General features: G+C 35.6%; 1 protein-coding gene across 1 annotated transcript in view; it reads right to left on the reverse strand.

Annotated features, from left to right (window-relative positions):
- The window catches only part of MANEA (mannosidase endo-alpha), a 75,326-nt gene that overhangs the window by 22,666 nt on the left and 24,701 nt on the right, over positions 1–27,959 (reverse strand). Inside the window, exon 3 of the mRNA XM_036082383.2 lies at positions 9,488–9,597. Within this exon, the coding sequence (XP_035938276.2) occupies positions 9,488–9,597 (110 nt within the window). The remainder of the gene's footprint in view (positions 1–9,487; positions 9,598–27,959) is intronic.

Below are 27,959 nucleotides of genomic sequence, written 5' to 3' on the forward strand. Positions count from 1 at the left end.
ACCCTGCTTCTCCCTCTCCCTCTGCCTGCAGCTCCCCTTGCTTGTGCTTTTTCTCTCTCTCAAATAAAAAAAAATTTAAAAAAAATTATATTTTAAATAAATAAAATCTTTAAAAAAAAAATTAAAAAGGGTGCCTGGGTGGCTCAGTTAGTTAAGCTTCTGCCTTCTGCTCAGGTCATGATCCCAGGGTCTTGGGATCAGGTCCCACATTGGGCCCCTGCTCAGCGGGGAGTCTGCTTCTCCCTTTCCCTCTGCTGCTATCTGTCAAATAAATAAAATCTTAAAAAGAAAAAAAAGATTTTATTTTTTAGAGAGAGAAAGCACACATGTGGGCGAGTATGAGCGGGGGAGGGGCAGAGGGAGAGGGAAAAGCAGACTCCCGCTAAGCCCAGAGCCCAACAGGGGGCTCAATCTCAGCATGACCCTGAGATCATGACCTGAGCTGAAGTCAGACACTTAATCGACTGAGCCACCCAGGCACTCCTAAAAGTCTTACTTTTTTCTAACATTTATAAACTTTAGGATTAGGTGGTTAAATTCTGCATTTAAAATCTCATTAGAATTTTTCATTGGGATTAAATTTATATATTATATTAAAATATAAAATACAGGGGGCACCTGGGTGGCTCAGTTGGTTAAACATCTGTCTTTGGCTCAGGTCATGATGTTGGGGAACTCGAATGGAGCCCCACTTCGGGCTTCCTGCTCAGCGGGGAGCCTGCTTCTCCCTCTCCCTTTATCCCTCCCCACCACTCATGCTCGCGTATGCTCTCTCTCTCTCAAATGAGTGGATAAAATCTTTAAAATGTATATATAAAATGCAAATGATCAAAAGAATGGCCACTTGGCAATTCTGACTCTTCACATTAAATTCATGTTTCTCCATTTATGCAAGTCTTTTATATCCTTTCATAAAATGCCAAAGATTTTTCGTAAGTCTACTGCTATGCTATTTTCAGTGTACATGTTTTCCATTTTTCCCCTGTTAATATAGGAATCCTATTGACTCAAATATGCTTTGGTTTCATCCACCTTACTGGACTCATTACATACAAGTTTTTAGATACTTTTCATGAGTTTTATAGATATTTTCTGTTTGCAAAGAAGGGTAATTTTACTTAGAACATTTTTTCTTTTTGTATTTTTTAGTTAAAATGATTTGTTCAGAAACACTATAACAGGGACGTCTGGGTGGTTCAGTCAGTTAAACTGCTGCCTTCAGCTCAGGGCATGATCCAGAGTCCTGGGATTGAGCCCTGCATTGGGTTCTTTGCTCAGTGGGGAGTCTGTTTCTCCCTCTGCCTCTCTCCCTGCTTGTGCTCACTCTGTCAAATAAATATATAAAATCTTTAAAAAAAAAAAAAAAAAGATTCTCTATAACAGTATTAAATAATACTGATGACAGAGGGCATTCTTGATTGATCTTGGTTTAATGAGCATACCACTGTTTTTCCATTAAGGATGGTGTTTGAGGAGCGCCTGGGTGACTCAGTGGGTTAAGCATCTGCCTTCAGCTCAGGTCATGATCTCAGGGTCCTGGGATCTAGCCATCTGGCTCCCTGCTCAGTCTGGAGTCTGCTTCTCCCTCTGCCCCTCCCCCTACTCATACTCTCTCTCGCTCATAAATAAAATCTTAAAACAAATTCAATTCAGTTTTATTTACTTAATATAGTGCTTACTGTGTGCCAGACACTGAGTACTTTTCATATATTACCTCATGGAATCTTTATAATCACTCTGTAAAGTACATTTTCTTACTTCTTCCATTTGAGAAATGAGGAAACTGAGGCATACGAGTTACACAGTTCTTATAAGTGGCTGAGTCAGAAGTGAATGCAGAGATTTGGATTCAGATTTCATACTCTTGAAACCATTCTTAGATTCTTGCTAATAAACACTTATCTAAGTTTTCTTCAGAAATTTTGCACATATTTTCATTAGTAAGATCAGTCTATAAATCTTTTTTTTTTAAATATTTTTTATTTATTTATTTGAGAGAGAGAGAGAGCACAAGTGGGAGGTAAGGGCAGACAGACTCCCTCCTGAGCAGGGAGCCCAACTCGGGGTTCGATCCCAGGACCCCGAGATCACGACCTGGGCTGAAGGCAGATGCTTAACTGACTGAGCCACCCAGGTGGCCTAGTCTATAGATCTTTCTCATGCTATACTTGTTTGGTTGGTTTATCCAGTAGATAAACCAATAGAATAGGGCAAAAGTGATAGTCACTTCTAAGATTAGGTCAAGAAAACACTGCGGCTTCTCCACTGGACTCTCTCAGATCATTCACTATGGGGAACTAGCTGCCATGTCTTAAGGAGACTCAGGTAGCTTTGTGGAGAGGCTTAAAAGAACCCAAACTCCCATTCCAATAGCTGAAAGGAACTGAGGCCTGTTAACCCTCACATGAGAAAGCTTGGAAGGATCCTACAGCCTTCAGAGATAATTGCAGCACCAGTAAACAGATTGACTATAACCTCTTGGGAAAACCTGACAAGACCCACCAGGTTAAGCCATTTCCAGATTCTCAACTTTCAGACAATGGGTGAGATGATACAGGTTTGTTGCTTTAAACTGCAGAATTTTAGGGTAATTTGTTATGCAGCACTAGATAATGAATAAACTTTCCATTATATTTCAGTATCATAAGAATCTGCTGTTTCTCAAAGGTTGACTAGAAGTGCCAGGTGAAATCTGATGCTCTGGGAAGACATGTTCAATAAACTTCTAGAATTTTTTCTAGGATACAAGTCAATTCAGATTATTTAAACTTCTTTCTACACATAAATTTATTTTTTTATATTTTCTAAGAAAATGGCCCATTTCTTATACATTTTAAATATGGTGATATAAAATCTAAACTCTCTTCTGCATCTATGGCTATACTCCCTTTTAATTTTTGATATATTTTCTCTATTTTTTTTCCTTTTTTAATCTCACCAGTGACTTTTCTATTTTATAAGTGAAAAAATGATGGATTTATCCAGGCTACTGATTTGAAGGTTTTGTATTCTATTTAATTGTTTACTTCATCCTTATTAAATCCCCCTCTCCCTTTTTAGCTTATTATTTTTTTAGCTTTTTAGCTTATTATCGCTATCCCACTAGTATTAATAATGCAGTAATTTTCTCAGTGCTATTTATTTTTATATCATCTTAAATTTCGCTCTTGATTTTTCTTTTTAAGTGTTATTTTAACTAGAATTTTACAATTAAAATTTTTTAAATTTGATACCTTTTAAATGTTTCATTTGGCCTTAATTGTTCCTTAGTTATACTGAATATGGCCAAAGAATGCAGAATCTACGGTTATAGTTCTTGTGAATTTATTATGATTAATGTTGCCACCTTCTACATAACCAATTTTTGAAAGGTATCTGTGGATAAAAACAATGCTTATCCTCTTACTATTTAGTACAGAATTTGCAGTGCTACTGAAATCCTTTTAATTATCATTTCTGTTTGTTTCCATGATTCATTAATTTCCAAAAGAAAATCTTATACTGTGAAAAAATTTCTGCCATTTGTAACACACTTTAATATATGGGTAGAATATATTTGGTCTGGGACACCTGGGTGGCTTGGTCAGTTAAGCATCTGCTCAGGTCATGATCCCAGGGTCCTGGGATTGAGTTCCTGCATCAGGCTTCTTGCTTAGCAGGGAGCCTGCTTCTCCCTCTGCCTGCTACTCCCCCTGCTGTGCTCTCTCTCTCTCTCTCTACCTGACAAAAAAATAAATAAAATCTTAAAAAACAAAACAAAACAAAAAAGAATATACTTGGTCTTACAGCTCTCTTCAGACTTTCATCTGCATCTTATATGTATATAAATAGGTGTGTGTTTGTGTGTGTGTGGGGGTATATGTGTTAAATACAGCTTAAGTAAATATCAGATTTTGACAAATTTTTGAGTGGCAGTTTGTTTTCCAATTACTTTGTAAATACTAAAATTCACATGGTGAACAACACTTGTTTTTAGTACATCTTTGACATCTAAAATATTTAAACATGTAAATCTAATTACTATATTATCTTCATAAAAGAACACTTCAATCCTTTTCTACTAAGTAAACAATAAGTAAATGAATGTAATATATGTATTTAAAATAGTAGAGATCTTTAATAAATTATAATGTACACAAGCTTTGGAATTCATGATAGAAATTTTTTTATGAAAAAATACAGTATTAGAAAAGATTCTCATTCATATTTTCACACATTTTTAATAAAAATAACTATTCCAAAAACTAATATACTCATGTCCAAAAGAATTAACTTAAGTAGCTTGATAATAAAATGAAATATCTTCAGAAGGTCCAGTTCAAGATGGTGACAGGAGGATCCTTAACTCGCCTCCTCCTATGGATATACTAAATCTACAACTATGTACAGAATAATTTCCTCTGTAAGAAAATCAAAAAATAGCTGAGTTACTTCTATACATCAGGCTAACAAGAAAAAAAACCCATGTTGAAATGGATAGGACAGGCTGAGACACAATCTAACCATAAACCCCACTATCAGTGCAGCAATCCACAATCATGAGGACATAGAAGCAAAAACCTTATATTAATAAACTGAATTCAACAATACATTAAAAAGATCATACACCATGATTAAATGGGATTTATTCCAGGAATGCAAGAATGGTTTGACATCAGCAAATCAGTCAATGTGAAACGCAACATTATTAAGAATAAAAGAGGAATGTTGAAAATGAAAACCAAAGCTGGTGGCATCACAATTCCAGACTTCAAGCTCTATTACAAAGCTATAATCATCAAGACAGTATGGTACTGGCACAAAAACAGACACATAGATCAATGGAACAGAACAGAGAGCCCAGAAATGGACCCTCAACTCTATGGTCAACTAATCTTCGACAAAGCGGGAAAGAATGTCCAATGGAAAAAAGTCTCTTCAACAAATGGTGTTGGGAAAATTGGACAGCCACATGCAGAAGAATGAAACTGGACCATTTCCTTACACCACACACAAAAATAGACTCAAAATGGATGAAAGACCTAAATGTGAGACAGGAATCCATCAAAATCCTTGAGGAGAACATAGCAGCAACCTCTTCGACCTCGCCACAGAAACTTCTTCCTAGACACATCGCCCAAGGCAAGGGAAGCAAGGGGAAAAATGAACTGCTGGGACTTCATCACGATAAAAAGCTTTAGCACAGCAAAGGAAACAGTCAACAAAACCAAAAGACAATCGACAGAATAGGAGAAGATATTTGCAAATGACATATCAGATAAAGGGCTGGTATCCAAAATCTATAAAGAATCTATAAAGAACTTATCAAACTCAACACCCAAAGAACAAATAATCCAATCAAGAAATGGGCAGAAGACATGAACAGACATTTCTCCAAGGAAGACATCCAAATGGCCAACAGACACATGAAAAAGTGCTCAACATGGCTTGGCATCAGGGAAATACAAATCAAAACCACAATGCGATACCACCTCACACTAGTCAGAATGGCTAAAATTAACATGTCAGGAAATGACAGATGTTGGCGAGGATGCAGAGAAAGGGGAACCCTCCTACACTGTTGGTGGGAATGCAAGCTGGTGCAGCCACTCTGGAAAACAGTATGTAGGTTCCTCAAAAAGTTAAAAATAGAGCTACCCTATGACCCAGCAATTGTACTACTGGGTATTTACCCCAGAGATACAAATGTAGGGATCTGAAGGGCCACCTGCATCCCAATGTTTATTGCAGCAATGTCCACAATAGCCAAACTATGGAAAGAGCGCAGATGTCCATGGACAGATGAATGGATAAAGAAGATGTGATATACACACACACACACACACACACACACACACAATGGAATATTATGCAGCCACCAAAAAATGAAATCTTGCCATTTGTAATGACGTGGATGTAACTAGAGGGTATTATGCTAAGCGAAATAAGTCAATCAGAGAAAGACAATTATCATAAGATCTCACTAATATGTAGAATTTGAGAAACAAGGCAGAGGATCATAGGGGAAGAGAGGAAAAATGAAACAAGAAGAAACCAGAGAGGGAGACAAACCATAAGAGACTCTTAATCTCAGGAAACAAACTGAGGGTTGCTGGAATGGAGGGGGTGGGAGGGATGGGGTGGCTGGGTGATGGACACTGCGAAGGGTATGTGTTGTGATGAGTGCTGTGTATTTTGTGAGACTGATGAATCACAGACCTATATCCCTAAAACAAGTAATACATTATATGTTAATAAAAAAAAATGTATCATCTCAATAGATGGAGAAAAAAAGCATTCAACAAGATTCAACATCCATTTATGATAAAACTATCAATAAAGTGGGTATAGAGGAAATGTACCTCAACATAGTAAAGGCTATATGACAAGCCCCCAGCTAACATCATACCCAATGGAGAAATACTGAATGTATTTTCCTCTAAGATCACGAATAAGATAAGGATGCCTACACTCATCACTTTATTCAACGTAATATTGGAATTCCCAGCCAGAGTAACAATGCAAGAAAAAGAAATGAAAGGAATACAAATTAGAAAGGAAGAAACAAAACTGTCATTATTTACAGATGACATATGACATAGAAAAGTCTAAAACTTCATCACAAAACTGTTAGAATAAACAATTTATTGTTTTATTCTAATTTAGTAAAGTTGCAGAATACAAAATTTAGTAAAGTCGTAGAATACAAAATCAGTATATGAAAATGTTGGTATTTCTATTCACTAATAATGAGCTAACAGAAAGAGAAATCAAGAAAATCCATTTACAACTGCATCAAAAATAATAAAATACCAGAATAAATTTTACTAAGAAGGTGAAAGATCTGGACACTGACAAGCATGAGACATTAATGAAAACAAAGTGAAGAAAACACGAATGGAAAGATATTCCATGCTCATGAACTAAAAGAACTAATATTGTTAAAATGTCCATGCTACACAAAGCAATGTATAGATTCAGTACAATCCCTATGAATATTCCAATGACATTGTCAACAGAAATGGAACAAATATTCCTAAAATGTGTATGGAACCACAAGAGAGAACCAAAGCAATCTTAAGAAAGAAAAACAAACCTGGAAGCATCGAGGTCCCTAATTTCAAATTATATTATAAAGCTACAGTAATTGGGGTGCCTGGGTAGCTAAGTCGTTAAGCGTCTGCCTTTGGCTCAGGTCATGATTCCAGTATCCTGGGATCGAGCCCCGCATCGGGCTCCCTGCTCAGCAGGAAGCCTGCTTCTCCCTCTCCCACTCCCCCTGCTTGTGTTCCTGCGCTCTCTCTCTCTCTCTCTGTCAAATAAATAAAAATCTTTAAAATAAAAAAAAAAAGCTATGGTAATCAAAACAGTATGGTACTCGCAAAAACACAAACAAAAAAAACAAAACCAGACACAGATCAATGGAACACACAAAATAGAAAGCCTCCCTCCCTCCCAGAAAATTCCATGCAGATATCGTCAATTAATCTTCAACAACGAGCCAAGAATACACAATGGGGAAAGGCCAGTGTCTTCAAAAATCGTGTTTGGAAACCTGGAGAGCTACATGCAAAAAAAATGAAACTGAACCACTAAATTACACCATATACAAAATTAACTCAAAATGGATTAAAATCTTAAACATAAGTCTAGAAAGTATAAAACTTTTGGAAGACAACATAGGTGATAAGCTCCTTGACAAAGGTCTTAGCGATGATATTTTGGATTTGACATCATAAGGCAAAGGCAACAAAAGCAAAAATAAGTGGGACTACATCAAACTAAAAGGCTTCTGCACAACAAAGTGAAAGGCAACCTAGCAAATGGGAGAAAATATTTGCATATCATATATCTGATAAGGAGTTAATATCCAAAATCAATTTAAAAAAGCATACAATCCAATTAAAAAAGGGGCAGAAGTTCTGAATAATTTTCCTAAGACGATATCTGGATGGCCAACAGGTACCTGAAAAGGTGCTCATCCTCACTAATTATCAGGGAAATGCAAATCAAACCACAGTGAGATACACCTCACTCCTGTTAGTATGGCTATTATCAAAAAGACAAGAAATAACCAGTGTTGGGAGGACCTGGATGGCTCAGTCAGTTGAGCATCCAACACTTGGTTTTGGCCAGGTCATGATCTCAGGGTCATGGGATCGAGTCCTGTATCAGGCCATGTGCTCAACGTGGAGTCTGCTTGAGATGCTCTTTCTCTCCCTCTGCCCCTAGCCCTGTTCATGCACGCACATACCCTCTCTCTCTCTAAAATAAATCAATCTTTAAGAAATAACAAGTGTTGGAGAGGTTGGGGAGAAAAGGGAACCCTTGTGCACTGTTGGTGGGAATATAAATTGATGCGGCCACTATGGAACACACTATGGAAGTACTTTAAAATATTAAAAATAAAACTACCATATGATCCAGCAATTCCCTTTCTGGTATTTATCCAAAGGAAACAAAAACAAATTTGAAAAAATAGTGATGCTTACTGCACAATTACACGCATACCTCAGAGACATTACAGGTTCGGTTCCAGACCATCACTATAAAATGAATATTGCAAAAAAGGAGTCAAATGGATTTTTTGGCTTCCCGGTGCATAAAAAAGTTCAGCTTACACTACACTGTAGTCTGTTAAGTTTGCAATAGCATTATGTCTAAAAAACAATGTATGTGTCTTAATTAAAAGATACTTTATTGCTAAAAAATGCTAGCCATTATTTGATCTTTCAGCAAGTCATAATCACTCATCACCGATCACCTTAACAAATATAATGAAAAAGTTTGAAATACTGTGAGAATTACCAAAATGTGACACAGAACATGAAGCAAAAGCTGTTGGAAAATATATTTGCTGTATGCAGGGTTGCCCCCAAACTTCAATTTTTTAAAAAAAGTGTAGTATCTACAAAGCACAAAATCTAAGCACAAAATGAGGTGTGCCTGTGTTTACAATAACCAAGAAATGGAAATAACCTAAATGTCCATTAATGGATGGATGGAGAAAGAAAATGTGGTATATATAAAGGCAAATATTATTCTGCCACAAAAAGAAGGAAATCTCGCCATTTGCTACAACATAGATGGACCTTGAGGACATTATGCTACGTGAAATAAGTCTGTCAGACAGAGACAAATATCCTAAAACACCTCATTGACACAGATAACAGATGTATGGTTGTCTGAGGTGGGGGTGGGGAGGGGGTGAAATGGGTGAAGATGGTTAAAAGGTACAAACTTCCAGTCATAAAATAAAAAAGACCTAGGTATATAATGTACAGCATAGTGACTACAGGTAACATTGTATGATACATTTGAAAGCCACTAAGAGAACAGATCTTAAAAATTCTTAACACACACACAAAAAAATAATTTGTAATTGTGTAATGAATGTTAGCTAGACTTACTGTGATGATCATTTCACAAAATAAACACACCAAATCATTATGTTGAACACCTGATACTAATGTCGATGATATCTCCAAAAAAAAATAAAATTAAATACCTTCAGATTATATTTATGAGCTTTATCCAAAATAGTCGGTACCAAGTCATCAGTATTTTCTCCATTCTCATCATTTGTACCAGGTGGGTACCAAGATAGGGCTAGTACACCTAATAGAAAAGACCAAAAAGAAAAATAAATACAGAAACGGGAATGACTGGAGGAATTCTAAAAAAAAATTTAAGAAAGCGGAATAAAGACCAAATTGTTAACAACAGAAAAGAAACACATTCTCATATAAGTTGCTGTTTTGTTACTTTATTTAGATACTACCTACAGTTATTTAATTACTTTAGTCTATTTATGAACTCTTTATCAAGTATGAATATATTTTAGTTAATAGGTTTTACTTTCCAGATTAGGTTTACAGAAAAATTGCACAGGAAGTACAGTTTCCATATATTCTCCTCTTACAAACCCACTCCCCAACCCACATATGGTTCTTGTTATTAATATCTTGCCTTTATGTGGTATATTTGTTACATGTGGTGGACCAATATTGATACATCACTATTAACCAAAGTCCACAATTTACATTAGGGTTCACTCTTTGTGGTGTACAGTTGTACGGCTTCTGACATAAGCATATCTGCCCACCATTACAGTATCATGCAGAATAGTTTTACAGACCTCAGAACCCTCTGACATCCATCTATTCATCCCTCCTCCCTCACTCCCTCAATTCCCTGGATAATAACTGATCTTTTCAGTATCTCTATTGTTTTGTCTTTTCCACAATGCTACATAGGTGGAATCATAACAGTAACTTTTTCAGACTGGCTTCTTACACTTAGCAATACATAATTAAGCTTCATTTATGTCTTTTTGTGGATTTATAGATCATTCTTTTTACTGCCGCATGATAACTCATTGCATGGATGTACTACAGTCTATCCATTCACCTACTGGAAGATACCATGGATGCTTCTAATTTGGGGCAATTAAGAAGATTCAAGAAAAAAAATTAGTTTCTCCCTGTAAGAAAGGCCATTAGAAAAATGCTACTTATTTCTAAATCAACCAACATGCTATTTAAGACATGGAGAGAAATACGATGGTACCAAAAGAGAAGCATGTGGAAATATAGGAACTACAAGGTTAGAAACTGGCAGAAAACTAAATTACATGACTTTATAGTAGACCTGCCATGTACAGAGCAGCCCCATCTAGAAAAACAAGACAGAACTTTCCTTAAAGTTTACAGAAAAAAAAAAAAAAAAAAAAAAAAAGATGTCTATGTCCTCTATCCACTCTGAAAATAAGAATAGCAATAAGAACACAAGAGGTAGAAAAAAATAATCTATAATACATGAAGTGCTTTAGGGAAGCTTATGGCTAGCCATGAAGGGAGTATATTATATACAGAAAAGTGCTGGTAAGAAAAGTGTCTGGAAACAATTGATCAAACATCTAAGCTACCTACTAGCCTAGCTTATAAGAAGAACAGTACCAATCAAGAGTCACAGTAAAAAAAAATTCTCAACATGGAACTTATGAAAAAAATCCTACAAAAAATAAAAAAAAAAGTTGACACAAAATAGTAAAGGAGGAACATAAAAGAAAGATTATGCCATGAAGCCTAGAAAAATTGTAAGTATACCATTCTTCCATGAAATTCAAAACAAAAGATTCCTGTTTCTAGTAATAGATTAGGTTACATAGGCCAACATTTCCATGAAAAAAATTATTAAATAAAATATGGATTACAAAAAACTTCTTAAAGCCAAAGAGCTGGACAGTAAGGAATTACCTGTCCAAACTGAGGCAAAAACATGAAGAGGAAAAGTAAATGAGCAAGAAAGTCAGATTTCCCAAAACATAATTGACAGAAGTAAACCAACCATCAAAACCAGTGGATTAAGTCCCAGGTTGACGGTGCTTGGGAAATTCTCTAGCTTTAAAGTGACCAATATTTTCTACTGTATTGAATAACACAGATAAAGAACATTATCATTATCACAGAAAGTTCTATTGGACAGCATTGCTATATTGTTGATTCTCCTAATACCCTAACCATTTCATTCTTATCTACTGATTTTTCTTCCTCCTTATCCTCACTGAAGTTATCCTCTAAGGTTTGAGGAGAATGTTCTTTGTCCCTCATTATTACTTTCTTTCAGCTTTTTATCGTATCAAATTATCATTTCCAAATGTCTATCTCCATACTGTGCTCCACAATCTAATTTATCTTTGTACAGTATCTTTTGGACTATATCACTCATGAGTTCTGAATAAGTAATGGCCTGGGAAATAAGCCAATGATGATCCTCCTCATGAGGATGGCTGGACCACTTAAAATGGTTATGAATCATCACAGCAACCAGAGGTTTCTCTAACACATATAAACTAAGTATCATTTATAAATAAGATTACTGCATATTTCTACTATTTCAATTGTGTAGTGAAAAGGGATATTCTATGAGGTCTATTCTTAGAATATTAGCATTTCATTTTATTATTTTTAAAAGGATTTTACAGAGCACAAGACAGTGCAAGACACCAGGCACAAGTGGGGGGGGAGGCGCAGAGGGAGAGAATCTTCAAACAGACTCTGCACTAAGCTCAGAGCCCAGCAAGGGGCTCTATCTCATGACCCATGAGATCATGACCTGAACTGAAACCAAGAGTCAGACATTTAACTGACTGAGTCACCCAGGCACCCCTAACATTTTATTAAATGCAGATGTCATATTGATCATGTTGTCTCTCCATAGCACATATCACAGGGCTTTCAATATAAGTGATACCCAATCCTTTTTTTTTAGGTGAAGTCAAATGATGAATCTAAACAGGGTAATAGTTAAGGACATAAGATATGAAATCAGACACCTGGAGAATCAAGTTCCCATTCTACTATTTGATAGGTGTTTAATTTTACTTAAGTTTCCATTCGTAAAACGGGGATAAGTTCAGTTCATTCCCTAAAAGCGTGTTTTAAAAAGTATAGAGAATGCCTTACATAGAATAAGACCCCCAAAAGTAATTACAAAGAAGGTAATAAAAAGATAATGGCAAATAAATTAGGATACATTTAACTCCACAGAGCTTATGATAGCTTCCCTTATATATAGGTAACTTACTGTTTCTTTCAAACATATAAAACATTACTTCAAACTAAAGATTTAGCAGAAAGGCAAGCCCAGTTCCAGACATAAACACTATTATCACTACACAAGATAACCCATGTTCAACAAAAAGTATAAGGCATATAAAAAAGCAAGAAAAAAATAACTGTCAAGAGGCAAAATAGTCAACAGAAGCAGACTCCAATACGAAACAGATATCCAAATAATTAGACAAGGAATATAAAATTACTATGATTAAAACATTAAAGGATCTAATGAAAAGACAGCCATCATATGTGGATCAGGTGGGAAATATCAGCAGAGATGAAAACTAAGAATCAAATAGTTCAGGGAAGATAGAGTAGGGTGATCCCAAGCTCACCTCCCCCCATGGACACACCTCTGAGATTATAGCTACATTTATGTAACTAGCTCTGAAAATGATCTGAAGACTGGCAGAAAAGACCTTCCACAGTTAATCATAGACAGGGGGTCACATCAAAAAGGGTAGGAGCCGTGGAGACACAGTTGGGAACCAAAACACTGGGTGAGATTAACCACAAACAGGACTTACACTACAAGCAAAGAGAAGGGAGAGGATTAAACCTCACACCAGGCACCCAAGACACTGGGAAATGCACTCTGAAGATGAGTCCCCACAACATCTGGCCTTGAAAACCAATGGGGCTTAACTTCAGGAGCTTTTGGTATCAGCAAAACTTAACTCCACATACTTTAAAAATTAGCTGGGCTTAACTCCAGGAGAGTCAGACAATAACAGGAAACAGAGTCCTGCCTTTAAAAAGCCAGAATAATAAATAACTCAGCCAGAAACATAGCACAATAGTAGCAGTTTGAAAAGTGCCTGGGGTATACATGAAGGAGATCTACTTAGTAATTTCAGAACATATGCCAGAGGGGTAGGGATCATCAGGAGACTTCTCTAGAAACAAAAGTACTGGTGGATGCCACTTCTCTTCCCCTCCCTGATCCTAGATAGCTGGACACTTGCAGGAGCCAGCATAACACTCTCTACCTATCTTGCTAGCACTATTTACATGCAGATCTGCCCATCCAACCCTCCTGCATTGACAAGCATCCCACCAAAGTGGTTTCTGCCCCCACCATTACCTGCAAGCAGCCCCAGCAGGGACCAGCACCACTCAAAAGTGATGCCTGCCCTGGGGAGAGGGGAAGATAATCCCACACACCAGAATGCCCACAGTTCCAGCATCAGAGCCTCTTCACTGGCTGAGCAAAAAGTAAAGTTTGCTGTTTGGTATCCCACAGCTGTGGCAGACAGGCTAAGTTCAGACAGCCTGACTGCTGACCCCACCCACCTACGAGATTGCAGAGGCCTCAAACAGACTTCTCAATTGCACAAATTCTTCCTTGTTTGCCCAAAGCAGGCAAATCAGGTCATTGCAGTTGGCTGGACTGAAGGCAAATGCAGTTCAGCCACATTAGGGCACACACAGCATGCAGAGGAGACACCCCTGGAGCACTTGTTTCTGGTGACCAAGGAAGGACTTACAGGGTACCACAGGATCTCTTCTACAGAAGGCACTAGTTTTAAGACAAGGAGACACAGCTGACCTCCCTAATATAGGGACATAAACAGAGAGTCAGACAAAATGAGAAGATGGAGAAATATGTCCCAAATGAAGGAACAAGACAAATCACATCAAAAGAGTTCAATGAAATTAAGATAAGCAAATATGCCTGATAGAGAATTCAAATCAAAGCAGTGGTCATAAAGACAGTCACTGGATTTGACAACAGAGTGGATGAACTCAGAACTTCAACACAGAAATGTAGAGAAAAAGAACCAGTCAGGGACACCTGGGTAGCTCAGTCACTGGGCATCTGCCTTTGGCTTAGGTCATGATCCCAGTGTCCTGGGATCAAGTCCCACATCGGGCTCTTTGCCCGATGGGGAGCTTGCTTCTCCCTCTCCCTCTGCTTGTGTGCGTGCACTCTCTCTCTCTGTCAAATAGATAAATAAATAAAATCTTAAAAAAAAAAAAAGAGCCAGTCAGAGATAAAGAACTCAACTGCTGAGATTAAAAAAAGAAAGAAAAAAACATTAGAGGGAATCAAAAAACTAGAGGATGCAAAAGAACAGATCAGTGATCTGGAAGACAGGGCAATGGGAAGCAAACCAAGCCAAACAACAAAGAGAAAAGAGATTAATAAAAAAATAAGAATGGGTTAAGGAAACTCATCACCAAGTGTAATAGCATCCCTATTATAGAGATAACAGAAAAAGGAAAGAGAGAAGTGAGGAGAAAATTTATTTGAAAAAATAAAGCTGAAAACTTCCCTAATGTAGGTAAGGAAACAGATATCAGATCCAAGAAGCACACACAGCCCCCAACAAGATGAACCCAAGGTCCACATCAAGACACATAAGTAAAATGGCAAAAAGTAATGATAAAGAGAGAATTTTAAAATCAGCAAGAGAAAAGTAAACGGTTACATACAAAGGAAACTCCATAAGGCTATCAGCTAATTTCTCAGCAGAACTGTGGAGGCCAGAGGAAAGTGGCATGATATATTCAAAGGGATGAAAGGGAAAAACAAACAAACAAACTTGCAACCAAGAAGACCCAGCAAGGTTATCATTCAGAATAGGACAAGAGATAGTTTTCCAATCAAAAGTTAAAGGAATTCATCACCACTAAAACAGCCTTACATGATAAACATACTTTTTCAAATCAAAAGAGGCCATAATTACAGATAAAAAAAATTATAAAAGAGAACATTTCACAGGTAAAAGCACACATATAGTAAAAGTAGTAGATGAATCACTTATAAAGCCAGTATGGAGGTTAAGACACAAAAGCAGTAAAATGAATTATATTTACAAAAATCATTCAAGGCATACACAAAAGAAAAAGATATGACTATATATATATATATATATATATATATAAATAAAACAAAGGGGGAGTAAAAACTTAGTGCTTTCAGAATGTGTTTGAATTTAAGCAAACATTAACATAGACTGGTATGCATGTTACATATGAACTAATGGAAACCACAAACCAAAATCCTATAATGGATACACACACACACGCGCGCGTGCACACACACACACACACACAGAATCCAAGCATAACACTAAAGAAAGCCATCAAACCAAGTTAAGACATAGAGAAAAACTAAAACAACAAAAAATTAACAAAATGGCAATAAGTACATACCTATCAATAATTTAAATGTAAATGGACTAAATCAAAAGACACAGGGCTACTGAATGGATAACAGAACAAGACCCATCTATATTCTGCCCACAAGAGATTCACTTCAGACCTAAAGATACACACACACTGAAAGTGAAGGAGATCTGGAAAAACATACACCATCCAGAAAAAAAAAAGAAAAGAAAAACTGTGGTAGCGATACTAATAAGAGACAAAATAAACTTTAAAACAAAGACTGTAGCAAAAGACAAAGAAGGGCATTACATAACGATAAAGGGATCAATCCAACAAGAAGATATAATGATTGTAAGTATCTATACACCCAAAATAGAAGCACCTAAAATATATAAAGCAAACATTAACAGACAGAAATGGAGAAATTGACAGTATTACAAAAATAGTAGAGGTCTTTAAAACCCCACTGTATCGGGCGCCTGGGTGGCTCAGTTGGTTAAGCGACTGCCTTCGGCTCAGGTCATGATCCTGGAGTCCCGGGATCGAGTCCCGCATCGGGCTCCCTGCTCGGCAGGGGGTCTGCTTCTCCCTCTGCCCCTCCCCCCTCTCATGTGCTCTCTCTCTCTCATTCTCTCTGTCTCAAATAAATAAAATCTTTAAAAAAAAAATAAATAAAAATAAATAAATAAATAAAACCCCACTGTATCAATGGATAGATAATCCACACAGAAAATCAATGAGGAAAAAGTAGCTCTGAATGACACATTAAACCAGATGGGAATTAAGATATATAAAGAACATTCTATCCATAAACAGAAGAATATACGTTCTTTTCACATGCACATGCAACATTCTCCAATACATATCACAAAAAACAAGTCTCAATAAATTTAAGAAGATTAAAATCATATATAGCATCTTTTGACCATAATAGTATGAAACTAGAAATCAATTACAAGAGAAAAATCTGGAAAGAACATAAATACAGGGAAGCTAAACAACATGCTACAAAACAGTGAATGGGTCAATGATGAAGTTAAAGAGGAAATCAAGAAATACATGGAGACAAATGAAAGTGAAAATACACCAGTACAAAATCATTGGGACACAGCAAAAGCAGTTCTAAGAGAGAAGTTTATAGCAATACAGGCCTATCTCAAGAAACAAAAAAAGGTCTCAAATAAATAACCAAACCCACACCAAGAAGAGCTAGCAAAAGAACATAGCCAAAAACAGTAGAAGGAAGGAAATGATAATGTTTAGAGCAGAAATAAATAAAATAGCGACAAAAAAAAAAAAAAAGAAGAAGAAGAAGAAACAGAAAAAAGAAAGAAAAAGATCAATGAAACCAGAACTGGTTCCTTGAAAAGATAAAATTGATAAACTTTTAGCCAGACTAACCAAGAAAGAAAGGACTCAAATAAATGAAATCAGAAATGAGGGAGAAATAACCACCAACACCACAGAAATGTAAAGATTTTTAAGAGAATATAATGAAAAATTACATACCAACAAATTGGGACAGGGGGCGCCTGAGTGGCTTAGTCAGTTAAGCACCCAACTTGATTTTGGCAGAGGTCATGACCTCAGGGTCAAGAGAGCAAGAACCACATGGGGTTCTGCTCTGGGTATGGAGCCTGCTTAGGATTCTTCTTCTCCCTGTGCCCCTCCCACCACTTGCACTCTATCAGAAAAAAAAAAAAAAATTTGTCCAAACCCAATGGATTCACAGGTGAATTCTACCAAACATTTAAAGAAGAGTTAATACTTATTTTCGAACTATTCCCCAAAACAGAAGAAGTAAAACTTCCAAATTCATTCTATGAGGCCAGCATTATCCTGACACCAAAACTAGACAAAGACAACACACAAAAAGAAAACTGGAGGCCAAAAACTCTGATGAACATAGATGCAAACTCCTCAACAGAATACCAGCAAGCACAATTCAACAATATATTAAAAGGATCATTCACCACAATCAAGTAGGATTTATTCTAGGGATGCAAGGGTGTTTCAATATTCACAAAACAATCAATGTAATACATCACATTAACAAGAGAAAGGATAAACATCATATGATCAGCTCAACAGATGCAGAAATAGCAACTGACATAATAATATACTCATTCATGATAAACTCTCAACAAAGTGCGTTTAGAGGTAACATAACCTAATAATGGCCACATATTAAAAACCCACAGTTAACATCCCACTCAATGGTGAAAAATTGAAGGTTTTTCCTCTATCAGGAATGAAACAAGGATGTCCACCCTCACCATTTTTATTCAATATAGTACTGAACTCCTAGCTGCAGTAATCAGACAAGAAATAAAAGGTATTAAAACTGGTAAAGAAGCAAAATTGTCACTATTTGCATATGATGTAATTACTAAGAATAAATGAAAAAGTTAAAGTTGCAAGATACAAGAATAACATATAGAAATCTGTTGCATTATCTATGTATTAATGACAAAGTAGCAGAAAGAGAAATTAAGAAAACAATTTTATTTACAATAACACCAAAAATAATAAAATATCTAAGAATAAACTTAACCAAGGAGGTGAAAAACCTGTACTCTGAAACTATAAAACACTGATGAAAAAAATTAAAGAGGACACAAATAAATGGAAAGATGTTCCATGCTCATGGTTTGGAAGAATTAATATTGTTGAAATGTCTGTATGAACCAAAGCAATCTACAGACTCAATGTAAACTCTATCAAAATATCAACAGCATTTTTCACAGAACTGAAACAAATAATGCTAAAATTTGTACAGAACCACAAGACCTCAAAGAGTCAAAGCTATCTTGTGAAGAAGAATTAAGTTAAAGGTATCATAATCCCAGATTTCAAGGTATGCCACACAAAGCTGTGGCAATCAAAACAGTATGGTATTGGCCAAAAATAAGACATATAAATCAATGGGACATAATAGAGGGCCCAGAACTAAACCCATGTTTATATGGTCAATTAGTCTATAACAAAAGAGGCAAGGATACACAATGGGAAAAAGAAAGACTCTTCCATAAATGGTGCTGGTAAAGCTAGATAGCTACACGCAAAGAAATGAAACTGGACCACTTTCTCACAGTATACAAAAAAATAAACTCAAAAGGGATTAAAGACCTAGATTAAAGACCTAAATGTGAGACCTGCAGCTATATCTCTCCCTATAAGGAAACAGCAATCTCTGACATTGGCCTTAGCAAAATTTTTCTAGTTATGCCAGCAAAATAAACTATTGGGACTATATCAAAATAAAATCTTTTTCACAGCAAAGGAAACCATGAACAAAATTAAAAGGCAACCTACTAAACAGAAGAAGATATCTCTAAATCACAGATACAACACTAGTACCACCACCACCAACAAAAAAAATTAAAAAATAATTTGATTAAAAAATGGGCAGAAGACTTGAGTATTTTTTCCAAAGAAGACACAGATGACCAACAGACACATGAAAAGATGTTCAACACCACTAATCATCAGGGAACTGAAAGTCAAAACACCTTACATCTGTCAGTATGGTTAGAATCAAGAAGACAAGAAATAACAGGTCTTGGCAAGAATGTGGGAAAAAAAGGAATCCTTGTGCACTGTTGATGAGACTGTAAATTGGTGTAGCCACTGTGGAAAAAGTATGGAGGTTCCTCAAAAAATTAAAAATAGAAATACCATACGGTCAGGGCACCTGGGTGGCTCAGTCAGTTAAGCCTCTGCCTGCAGCTCAGGTCATTGAACTCAGGGTCCTGGGATTGAGCCCCACATCAGGCTGTCTGCTCAGGGGGGAGTCTGCTTTTCCCGCCCTTCTGCCCCTCCCCCATTTGTGCACACGCTTTCTCTCTCAAATAAATAAATAAAATCTTTAATAAAAAAATACCTTATGATCCAGTAATTCTACTACTGGGTATTTAGGCACAGAAAACAAAAACACTAATTTAAGAAGATACATGCATCCCTATGTTTACTGCAGCATTATTTACAATAGCCAAAATATGGAGGCAGACCAAGTGTCCATCAATAGATAAATTGCTAAAGAAGATATGGTGTGTGTACATATGTATATACATACACGCAATGTATATACATACATGCAAATATTACTCAGCCATAAAAAGAATGAGATCTCGCCATTTGCAACAACATGGATGAACCTAGAGGATATTATGTGAAGTGAAATAAGTCAGGCAGACAAAACCATGGGACTTCTGTCATATGTGGAACCTAAAAAATAAAGGAACAACAAACAAAGCAGAAACAGACTCATAAATATAGAGAACAAATTGGTGGTTGCCTAAAGGGAGGGAGGTGGGGGATAGGTGAAATGGATAAAGGGTATTTAGAAGTACAAACTTATAGTTAAGGAATAAATAAGTCACAGAGATGAAAGATAACAGCATAGGGAATGTCAATAATATTGTAATAACATTTTATGGTGACAGATGGTGACTACACTTATAGTAGCACTGAGTAATATATAAGATACATTGAACCAATGTTTTGTACACCTGAAACTAATACAACATTGTATGTTAATTATACTTCAATAAAAAGAATCAAATAGAAATGCTGGAAATGAAAAACATGTTAAAAGACGGAGAATACCTTCAACAGACTCATGAATAGACTGAACAGAGCTGAGGAAAGAGGTAACTTCAAGCAAGTCACAAAGAATGACAATAATTAAAATATAAAATTAAAACAAAACATCCAACAGTTCTAGGATAAACATCAACATTCTACCATACATGTAATTAAAAACTCAGAAGAGGTAGAAGGTATACGTGTCAAAATAACCGCTAAGAGTTATATAAAGTTGATGACAGATACAAAACAACAAATTCAAGAAGCTCAGAGAACACCAAGAAAGATAAATACCAAAACCAACACATATACATATGTTTAAACTGCTAAAAATCAAAACCAGAAAAAACATTTTAAAGTCAGTGCAAAATGACAGAAACATACAGGAAAGTAAAGATACGAAAAGATTTGTAAAAGTTACAGTATATTTCTCATCATAAACCATGATAGAAGACAATGGAGTAACATTTTTAAAGTTCCAAAAGGAAAGTAAAACCTCCAAAATCTGCCACTATAGCAGAGGAAGCATCATTCAAAACAAAGAGTGTAAACAAAATTTGAAAGAATTCATTGTAAGCAGACCAGCATTACAAGAACATTGAAAATGTAATAAAGAGAAAATTAATATTTGTCCTTTAAATACTTTATAAGATGAATGATTGTTTAAAGCTGTCATCAACAAACTATGGCCCATGAGCCAAATCTTGCCTTTTATGTCTTCTATACATTTGTTTACATATGGCTACTTTTACACCATAATGCAGACTTGAGTGGTTGTAAAGAGACAATGTGGCCCACAAAACCAAAAATATCACTGGTTCTTTAATGAAGATGTTAGCCAACCTCTGATCTACAAGAAAAAGAGTAGTAATGTACAGGGTCTTCTGTGACAATTATGACAACAATAGCAAAAGATATGGGAGGGAAAAAATTGGGAATATATTGTGGTAAGGTCCTTATACTACGTACAAAGTATGTCTTATTTGCAAGTGGACTGATGATAAAAAGGTGTATTTGGTAAACCTTATGTCAACAACTAAAAAAGAAAAAATAATAAGCAAATAGTGGAGAGTAAATGAATCATAAAAACTATTCAATTAATCCAAAAGAACGCAGAAAAAAAGAGGGAACAAAGAAATGAAATAAATAGCATGTGGCTAACAAGACAGATTTCAATCAATCTAATCATATTAATAATCACACTGAGAACAGTCTCAGCATACCATTTTAAGGACAGAATTTTCAAACTGGATTTAAAAGAAAGCAAGACCTGACCACAGACTGATTTCCTTGAACACAACTGAAGTATGAAAACAGATAGGTTAAAAAGAATGAGAAAAGATTTACCAGGCAAACAGTAATCAAATAGAGCTGGAATTGTTATATTAATGTCAGACAAAGTAGACTTTAGAAAACAAATATTACCAGCACTAAAAATGGAATACTTCATAATAATAAAGGACTTTATCCAAATGATGTAACAGTCCTAAATATTTATGTACCTAACAAAAGACCTTTAATATATAGAAAACAAAAAAACGGCAGACCTGAAAGGGGAAATAGATAAACCCCAAATTACACTTGAATACATCGATATTGCTTTAACAATAAGTGATAGAACAAATAGATAATTGGAAAACATATAGAAGACCTGAACAATACTATCAAGAACTTTAACTGACATTTATAAGATAATTTCACAGCAGCACAAGCAACCTTTCTCCAGATTATGAAACCAAGTATTGATTTCCTGAAAGGATAAAAAATTTTAATTAGATAAATTGACCAAGGGAAAAAAAAAAGAAGAAGAAGAAAAAAAAAACTATCAAAAGCATGGAGAAAGAGGTAAAACATACAGAATATACAGACCCCATATATTTTAAAAGCTTAATAAAGGGATAATACAAACAACTCTTTGTCCATAATACTGAAAAACAGACATTGACCAGTTCTTTAAAAAATTAGGACCAAACTCACTCAAGAAGAAATAGATAACCTGAATAGTCCTATTAATGCACTTGAATTTATAATTAAACAATGAAACCACTAGACCAAGATAGTTTCACTAATGAATTCTATCAAATACATCATAGAAATACTACCATCTCTACTCAACCTCTTCCAGAAAAAAAGAGGGAAGGTTTCTTAACTAGTTTTATGAGGCCAACCAGCACTACTTTATCTTTATATTATTTTTATTTTTTTAAGATTTTATTTATTTATTAGGAGAGAGAAAAGAGAGCACTTGCACACATGAGCAAGGAAAAGGGCCAAAAGAGAGGGAGAATCTCAAACAGACTCTGCACTAACCATGGAGCCTGATGTGGGGCTTGATCTCATGACCCTGAGATCATGACCTAAGCTGAAATCAAGAGTTGGACGCCTAACTAACTGAGCACCCAGGTGCCCCACCACACTACTTTAATAACAAAAAGACAAATATATTTCAAGAAAAGAAACTACAGACTGATCCACTAGTTGAACATGGACACAGGCAAAATCTTTTTAAAAAATTAGCAAATAGGATTTAGTATTATATAAACAATAAATCATCAACAAATGGAGTTAATTCCAAGAATGAATAAAATTCAACATTTGAAAATAAATCCTCCTAAGTCACTATATTAAAGCCAAAAGGATTAAACAACCAACAGATCAAACAAGAAACCATAAGCGAAGTGTTTTCTAAACACTTAAAAATGAATAAAACAAAAACATGACATATCAAAACTTGGATATGGACAAAGTGGTGCTACAGGGATAAACTAACAGCTATAAATGCTTACATTTAAAAAATGAGAATGATCTCAAAACCACCACATACCTTTACAACTTAAAGAACTAGAATAAAAAAAAAATAATCCTAAGGCTTGCAGAAGGAAGGAAACAATAAAGATTAGAGAAGAGATAAATGAAATAGGAAATTAAAAAACAACAGGAATCAATGAAAACAAAAGTTGGTTCTTTGACGAAATCATCAAAATTAACAAACCTTTAGTAAGATGGACTGAGAAAACAGGAAAGAAGATACAAATTACTAAAATCAGAAAATGAAAATCTAATAACAGAAATAACCATTATCAGAGAGTACTATGAATAAATATATGTCAAAAAATTGGATAACCAGATTGAAATGTACAAATTCCTAGAAGCTCAAAGCTACCAAGACTAAACCATCAAGAAATAAACAGGATAAACTTATAACTAGTAAGGAAAGTGAATCAGTAATCAAAAATCTCCCAAAGAAAAGCCCTGGACCCATTAGCTTCATAGGTGAATTCTATAAAATAAGTAAAGAAGAATTAAACCAATTTTCTCAAACTATTCCAAAAAATTAAAGAGGAGGGAGAACTTTCTTACTCACTGTATGAGACGAGCATTACCTTAATACAAAAGCAGACAAAGACACAAGAAAACTAGACTACTACTATCCCAAATGAACACTGATGTAAAAATTCCTCAACAAGATACAGATGGTACCAGATGTAAGATGGTTCAAGATTTTTCAACTTTATGATAATGTGAAAGTGATAGGCATTCAGTGGAAACGATATTTTGAATTTTGATCTTTTCCTGGGCTAGCAGTGTGTGGTACAATACTCCCCCGTGATGATGGGCAGCAGCAATGAGCCACAGCTCCTGGTCAGCCATGTGATTATGAAGGTGAACAACTGAAACATTTACAATCATTTTGTACCCATATAACTATTTTGTTTTTCACTTGCAATATAGTATTCAGTAAATTACATGAGGTTTTTAACAATTATAAAAGATTAGGCTTCGTATTAGATGGTTTTGCCCAACTGCTGGCAAATTAAGTGTCCTAAGCACATTTAAGGCAGGCTAGACTAAGCTATGATATTTGTTAAGTTAGGCGTATTAAATGTATTTTTGACCTACAATATTTTCAACTCACTATGGGTTAATCAGGACACCAACCCATCATAAGATGAGGAAGAACTGTTATTACTAAAACAAATTCAACAATACGGTAAAAGGATTACACCTGGAATGCAAGGATGGTACAATATGTAGAAATTAATAAATGTAATATAACACATTAACAGAATGAAGGGGAAAAATTATCTCAGTTGATGCAGAAAAAGCATATGACAAAATTCAACTTTTCCCTGATAAAAATACTCAAAAATCAAAAACTAAGAATAGAAGGAAACTACCACAACAAAAGCTATATATATATTTAAAAAACAAAACAAAACAAAACACAGTGAATAGCCAATAGTGAGATTCAAAGTTTTTCCTAGAGAATCAAGACCAAAGCAGGATGGCCACTTTTAGGACTTCCATTTAACATAGCACTGAAACTACTCAGCCATCAAAAAAAGAGAAAAAAAAAAAAAAGAAAGAAATCTTGCCATTTGCAATGATGTGATGTGGATGGAGCTAGATTGTATTATGCTAAGTGAAATAAATCAGTCAGAAAAAAGACAAATACCATATAATTTCCCTCCTATATGGAATTTAAGAAACATAACACATGAACATATGGGAAGGGGAAAAAAAAAAAAAAAAAGAGAGACTCTAATGATTGAGAAAACATGGTTGATGGAGGGAGATAGGCAGGGGATGGGCGAAATGGTTGATAGGTATTAAGGAGGTCATGTGTTGTGATGAACACTGGGTATTGTATGTAAGGGATAAATCACTAAATTCTACTCCTGAAACCAATATTATAGTATATGTCAAATAACTAGAACTTAAATAAAAATTTGGGGGAAAGGAAAAGCATAACATAAAAACAAAAAAACAAAAAACATAGTACTGAAGGAAGCCAGAGCAATTAGGAAAGGAAAGGACACCCAAGTTGGAAAGAAAGTAGTAAAATTATGTTTGCAAATGAAATGACTTTATATATGGAAAACAAGACCCAACTATGTGGTGCCAGTAAGAGATCTATTTCAGCTTTAAAGATGTACAGAAGACTCAAAGTGAAGGGATAAAAAGATAATCTATGCAAGTGGAAACCAAAAGGAAGTAGGGATAGCTATACTTATATCAAAATAGCTAGAAAATCTACAAATACATGGAAACTAAACAAACTCCTGAACAACTAATAAGTGAAACAACAGACTAAAAATAGACTGAATCAGTAACTTCAAACAAATGAAAATGGAAACAGAACATACCAAAACAAATGGGATGCTGCAAAACATTTCTAAAAGTTTATAGCAATATATGCATATATTAAGAAATGAGAAAGATTACAAAAAACCTAACTTTACACCTCAAAGAAGTAAAAGAACAAAGCTCAGAGTTAGCAGAAGGAAATAATAAATCAGAGTTGGAAAAAAAAAAATGAGTAAGAGACCAGAAAAATAGAAAGTCAACAAAAAGCTGGGTTTTTTTGAAAGATAAATTTGACAACACTTTAGCGAGAGTACTAAGTAAATAAGAGAGAAAACTCAAATAAAATCAGAAATGAATGAGAAGAAATTGCAATTGACTACAGAAATACATAGGCTCATAAGAGACTACTATAAACAAGTATATGCGAGCAAATTACATAACAGAAGAAATGAATAATTTCCTACAATCCTACAATCTTCCAAGACTGAACCAGGAATAAGTACAGAGTCTGAAAAAAATGATGACATGTAAAGAGAATGAATCAATAATCAAAAACCTCCCAACACAGAAATATGCAGACCAGATGGCTTCCCTGGTGAATTATAGTAAATGTTTAAAGAATTAACGCCAATTCTCGAACTTTTCCAAAAAGCTGGAGAGAAGGAAACACTTCTGAAGTTACTACATGAGGTAAGCAATACTCTGACAACAAAACAAGATAAGGACCCTACAAGAATAAAAAACTAGAGACCAAGATCCCTGATGGACACAGATGCAAATAATTCTAAACAAAATATTAGCAAACCAAATTCAAGAATTCACTGAAAGGATTATACACCATGACCAAGTGGGATTTATCCCTAGGGTTCAAGGATGGTTCAACATACATAAATCAATAAATGTGATATACCAGATTAATAGAATGAAAAATAAAAAGCATATGGCTCATCTCAAAAGATGCAAAAAAAAAAAAAAAAAGACATTTGATAAAATACAACATTCTTTCATAACAAAATCCCTCGACAGATTGAGTACAGAAAGAACATACCTCAACATAATAAAAGTAATATAAAACAAACCCACAGGTAACATCATACTCAACAAAGAGAAACAAAGCTTTTCCTCTAAGATTAAGTATAATACCAAGGTGCCCACTGTCACCACTCTTACTCAACATAGTACTGGAAGTCCTACAGGCAAGACAAAGAAAAAGCATCCAAATAGGAAAGGAAGAATTAAAATTGTTGCTATTTACAGATGATATGATCTTATATATTGAAAATCCCAAAGACTGAAAAAACTGTTGGGTCTAATCAATGAATACAATAAAGTTGTAGGATATAAAATCAAAACACAGAAATCAGTTGTTTTCTATACACTAACCATAAAGCATCTGAAAAAAACTAAAGAAAACACCCATTCACAATAGCATCAAAAATAATAAGATACCTAGGAATAAATTTAATCAGGTTAAAGACCTATGAAAACTACAAGACTTTGCTAAAAGAAACTGACGATGACATAAATAAATGGAAGGATATCCCCTGTCAAGGGTTTGAAGAGTTAATATTGTTAAAATGTCCATGTTATTGGGGTGCCTGGGTGGCTCAGTCAGTTAAACATCTGTCTTTGGCTCAGGTAATGATCTCAGGGTGCTGGGATCGAGCCCCAAGTCAGGCTCCCTGCTCAGCAGGGCGTCTGCTTCTCCCTCTCCTCTTTCGTTCTCTCTCTCAAATAAACTTAAAAAAAATTTTAAAATGTCCATGTTATCAAAGCCATTTATAGATCCAACACAATCACTATGAAAATTCCCATAGCAGATGGTGGGGGACCGGGGAAGACGGCAAAGGAGTAGGGGACCCTAGTTTTGTCTGGTCCCTGGAATTCAGCCAGAGAGCTATCAAATCATTCTGAACAGTGGTGAACTCAGCCGGAGATCTAAGAAAAGAATTGCTGCAATTCTACAAATAGAAAAGGATCTAAGAAAAGAATTGCTGCAATTCTACAAATAGAAAAGGGACAACTTTTGGCAAGGTAGGAGGTGTGGAGAAGTGAATCTGAGGCAGTATGTTGAAAGATAAACCACGGGGGAAGGACCCTCTGAAAGCCAACTACCAGAAAGTGATATAGCAGCAGAGTCCAAAATTGGAACTTTCAGAAGTCTTCTCCAGTGAGGGATGTCCCCACCTGACAGGCGCTCAGGTGGTGAAGCAGGGCGGAATCCTAGCTGGAACAGTGTGGTCTCAGGATCCACTGGGTCACAGAAAGAACGGGTGTGACTGAGTGCGGCAGAGCTCCCAGGCATCAGAGCAGGGAAGCCGGCTGCAATCAGTGAGCCCAGGAGTGGGCTTTCAGCTGGGTGTTCCCGTAAACCATAAACCACAGCACAGTTGGTAAGGCAACCACTCTCCAATCAAGGCCCAGCAGGTGGCAGAAGCACGGCAAGACCCTTATGCTTCCCCTGGGAGGGGAAGCACAGGTGCGTGCTACAGAGTCTGCAGGGTGTGCAGACTCCAAAAGGGGTGGCAGCGTGACTGAAATCAAAACAGTTGGTCACAGGCTGGGCGAGCA

This window comes from Halichoerus grypus, chromosome 9 (genome assembly GCF_964656455.1).
Source record: "Halichoerus grypus chromosome 9, mHalGry1.hap1.1, whole genome shotgun sequence".
In the NCBI taxonomy this organism is placed as follows: Eukaryota; Metazoa; Chordata; class Mammalia; order Carnivora; family Phocidae; genus Halichoerus; species Halichoerus grypus.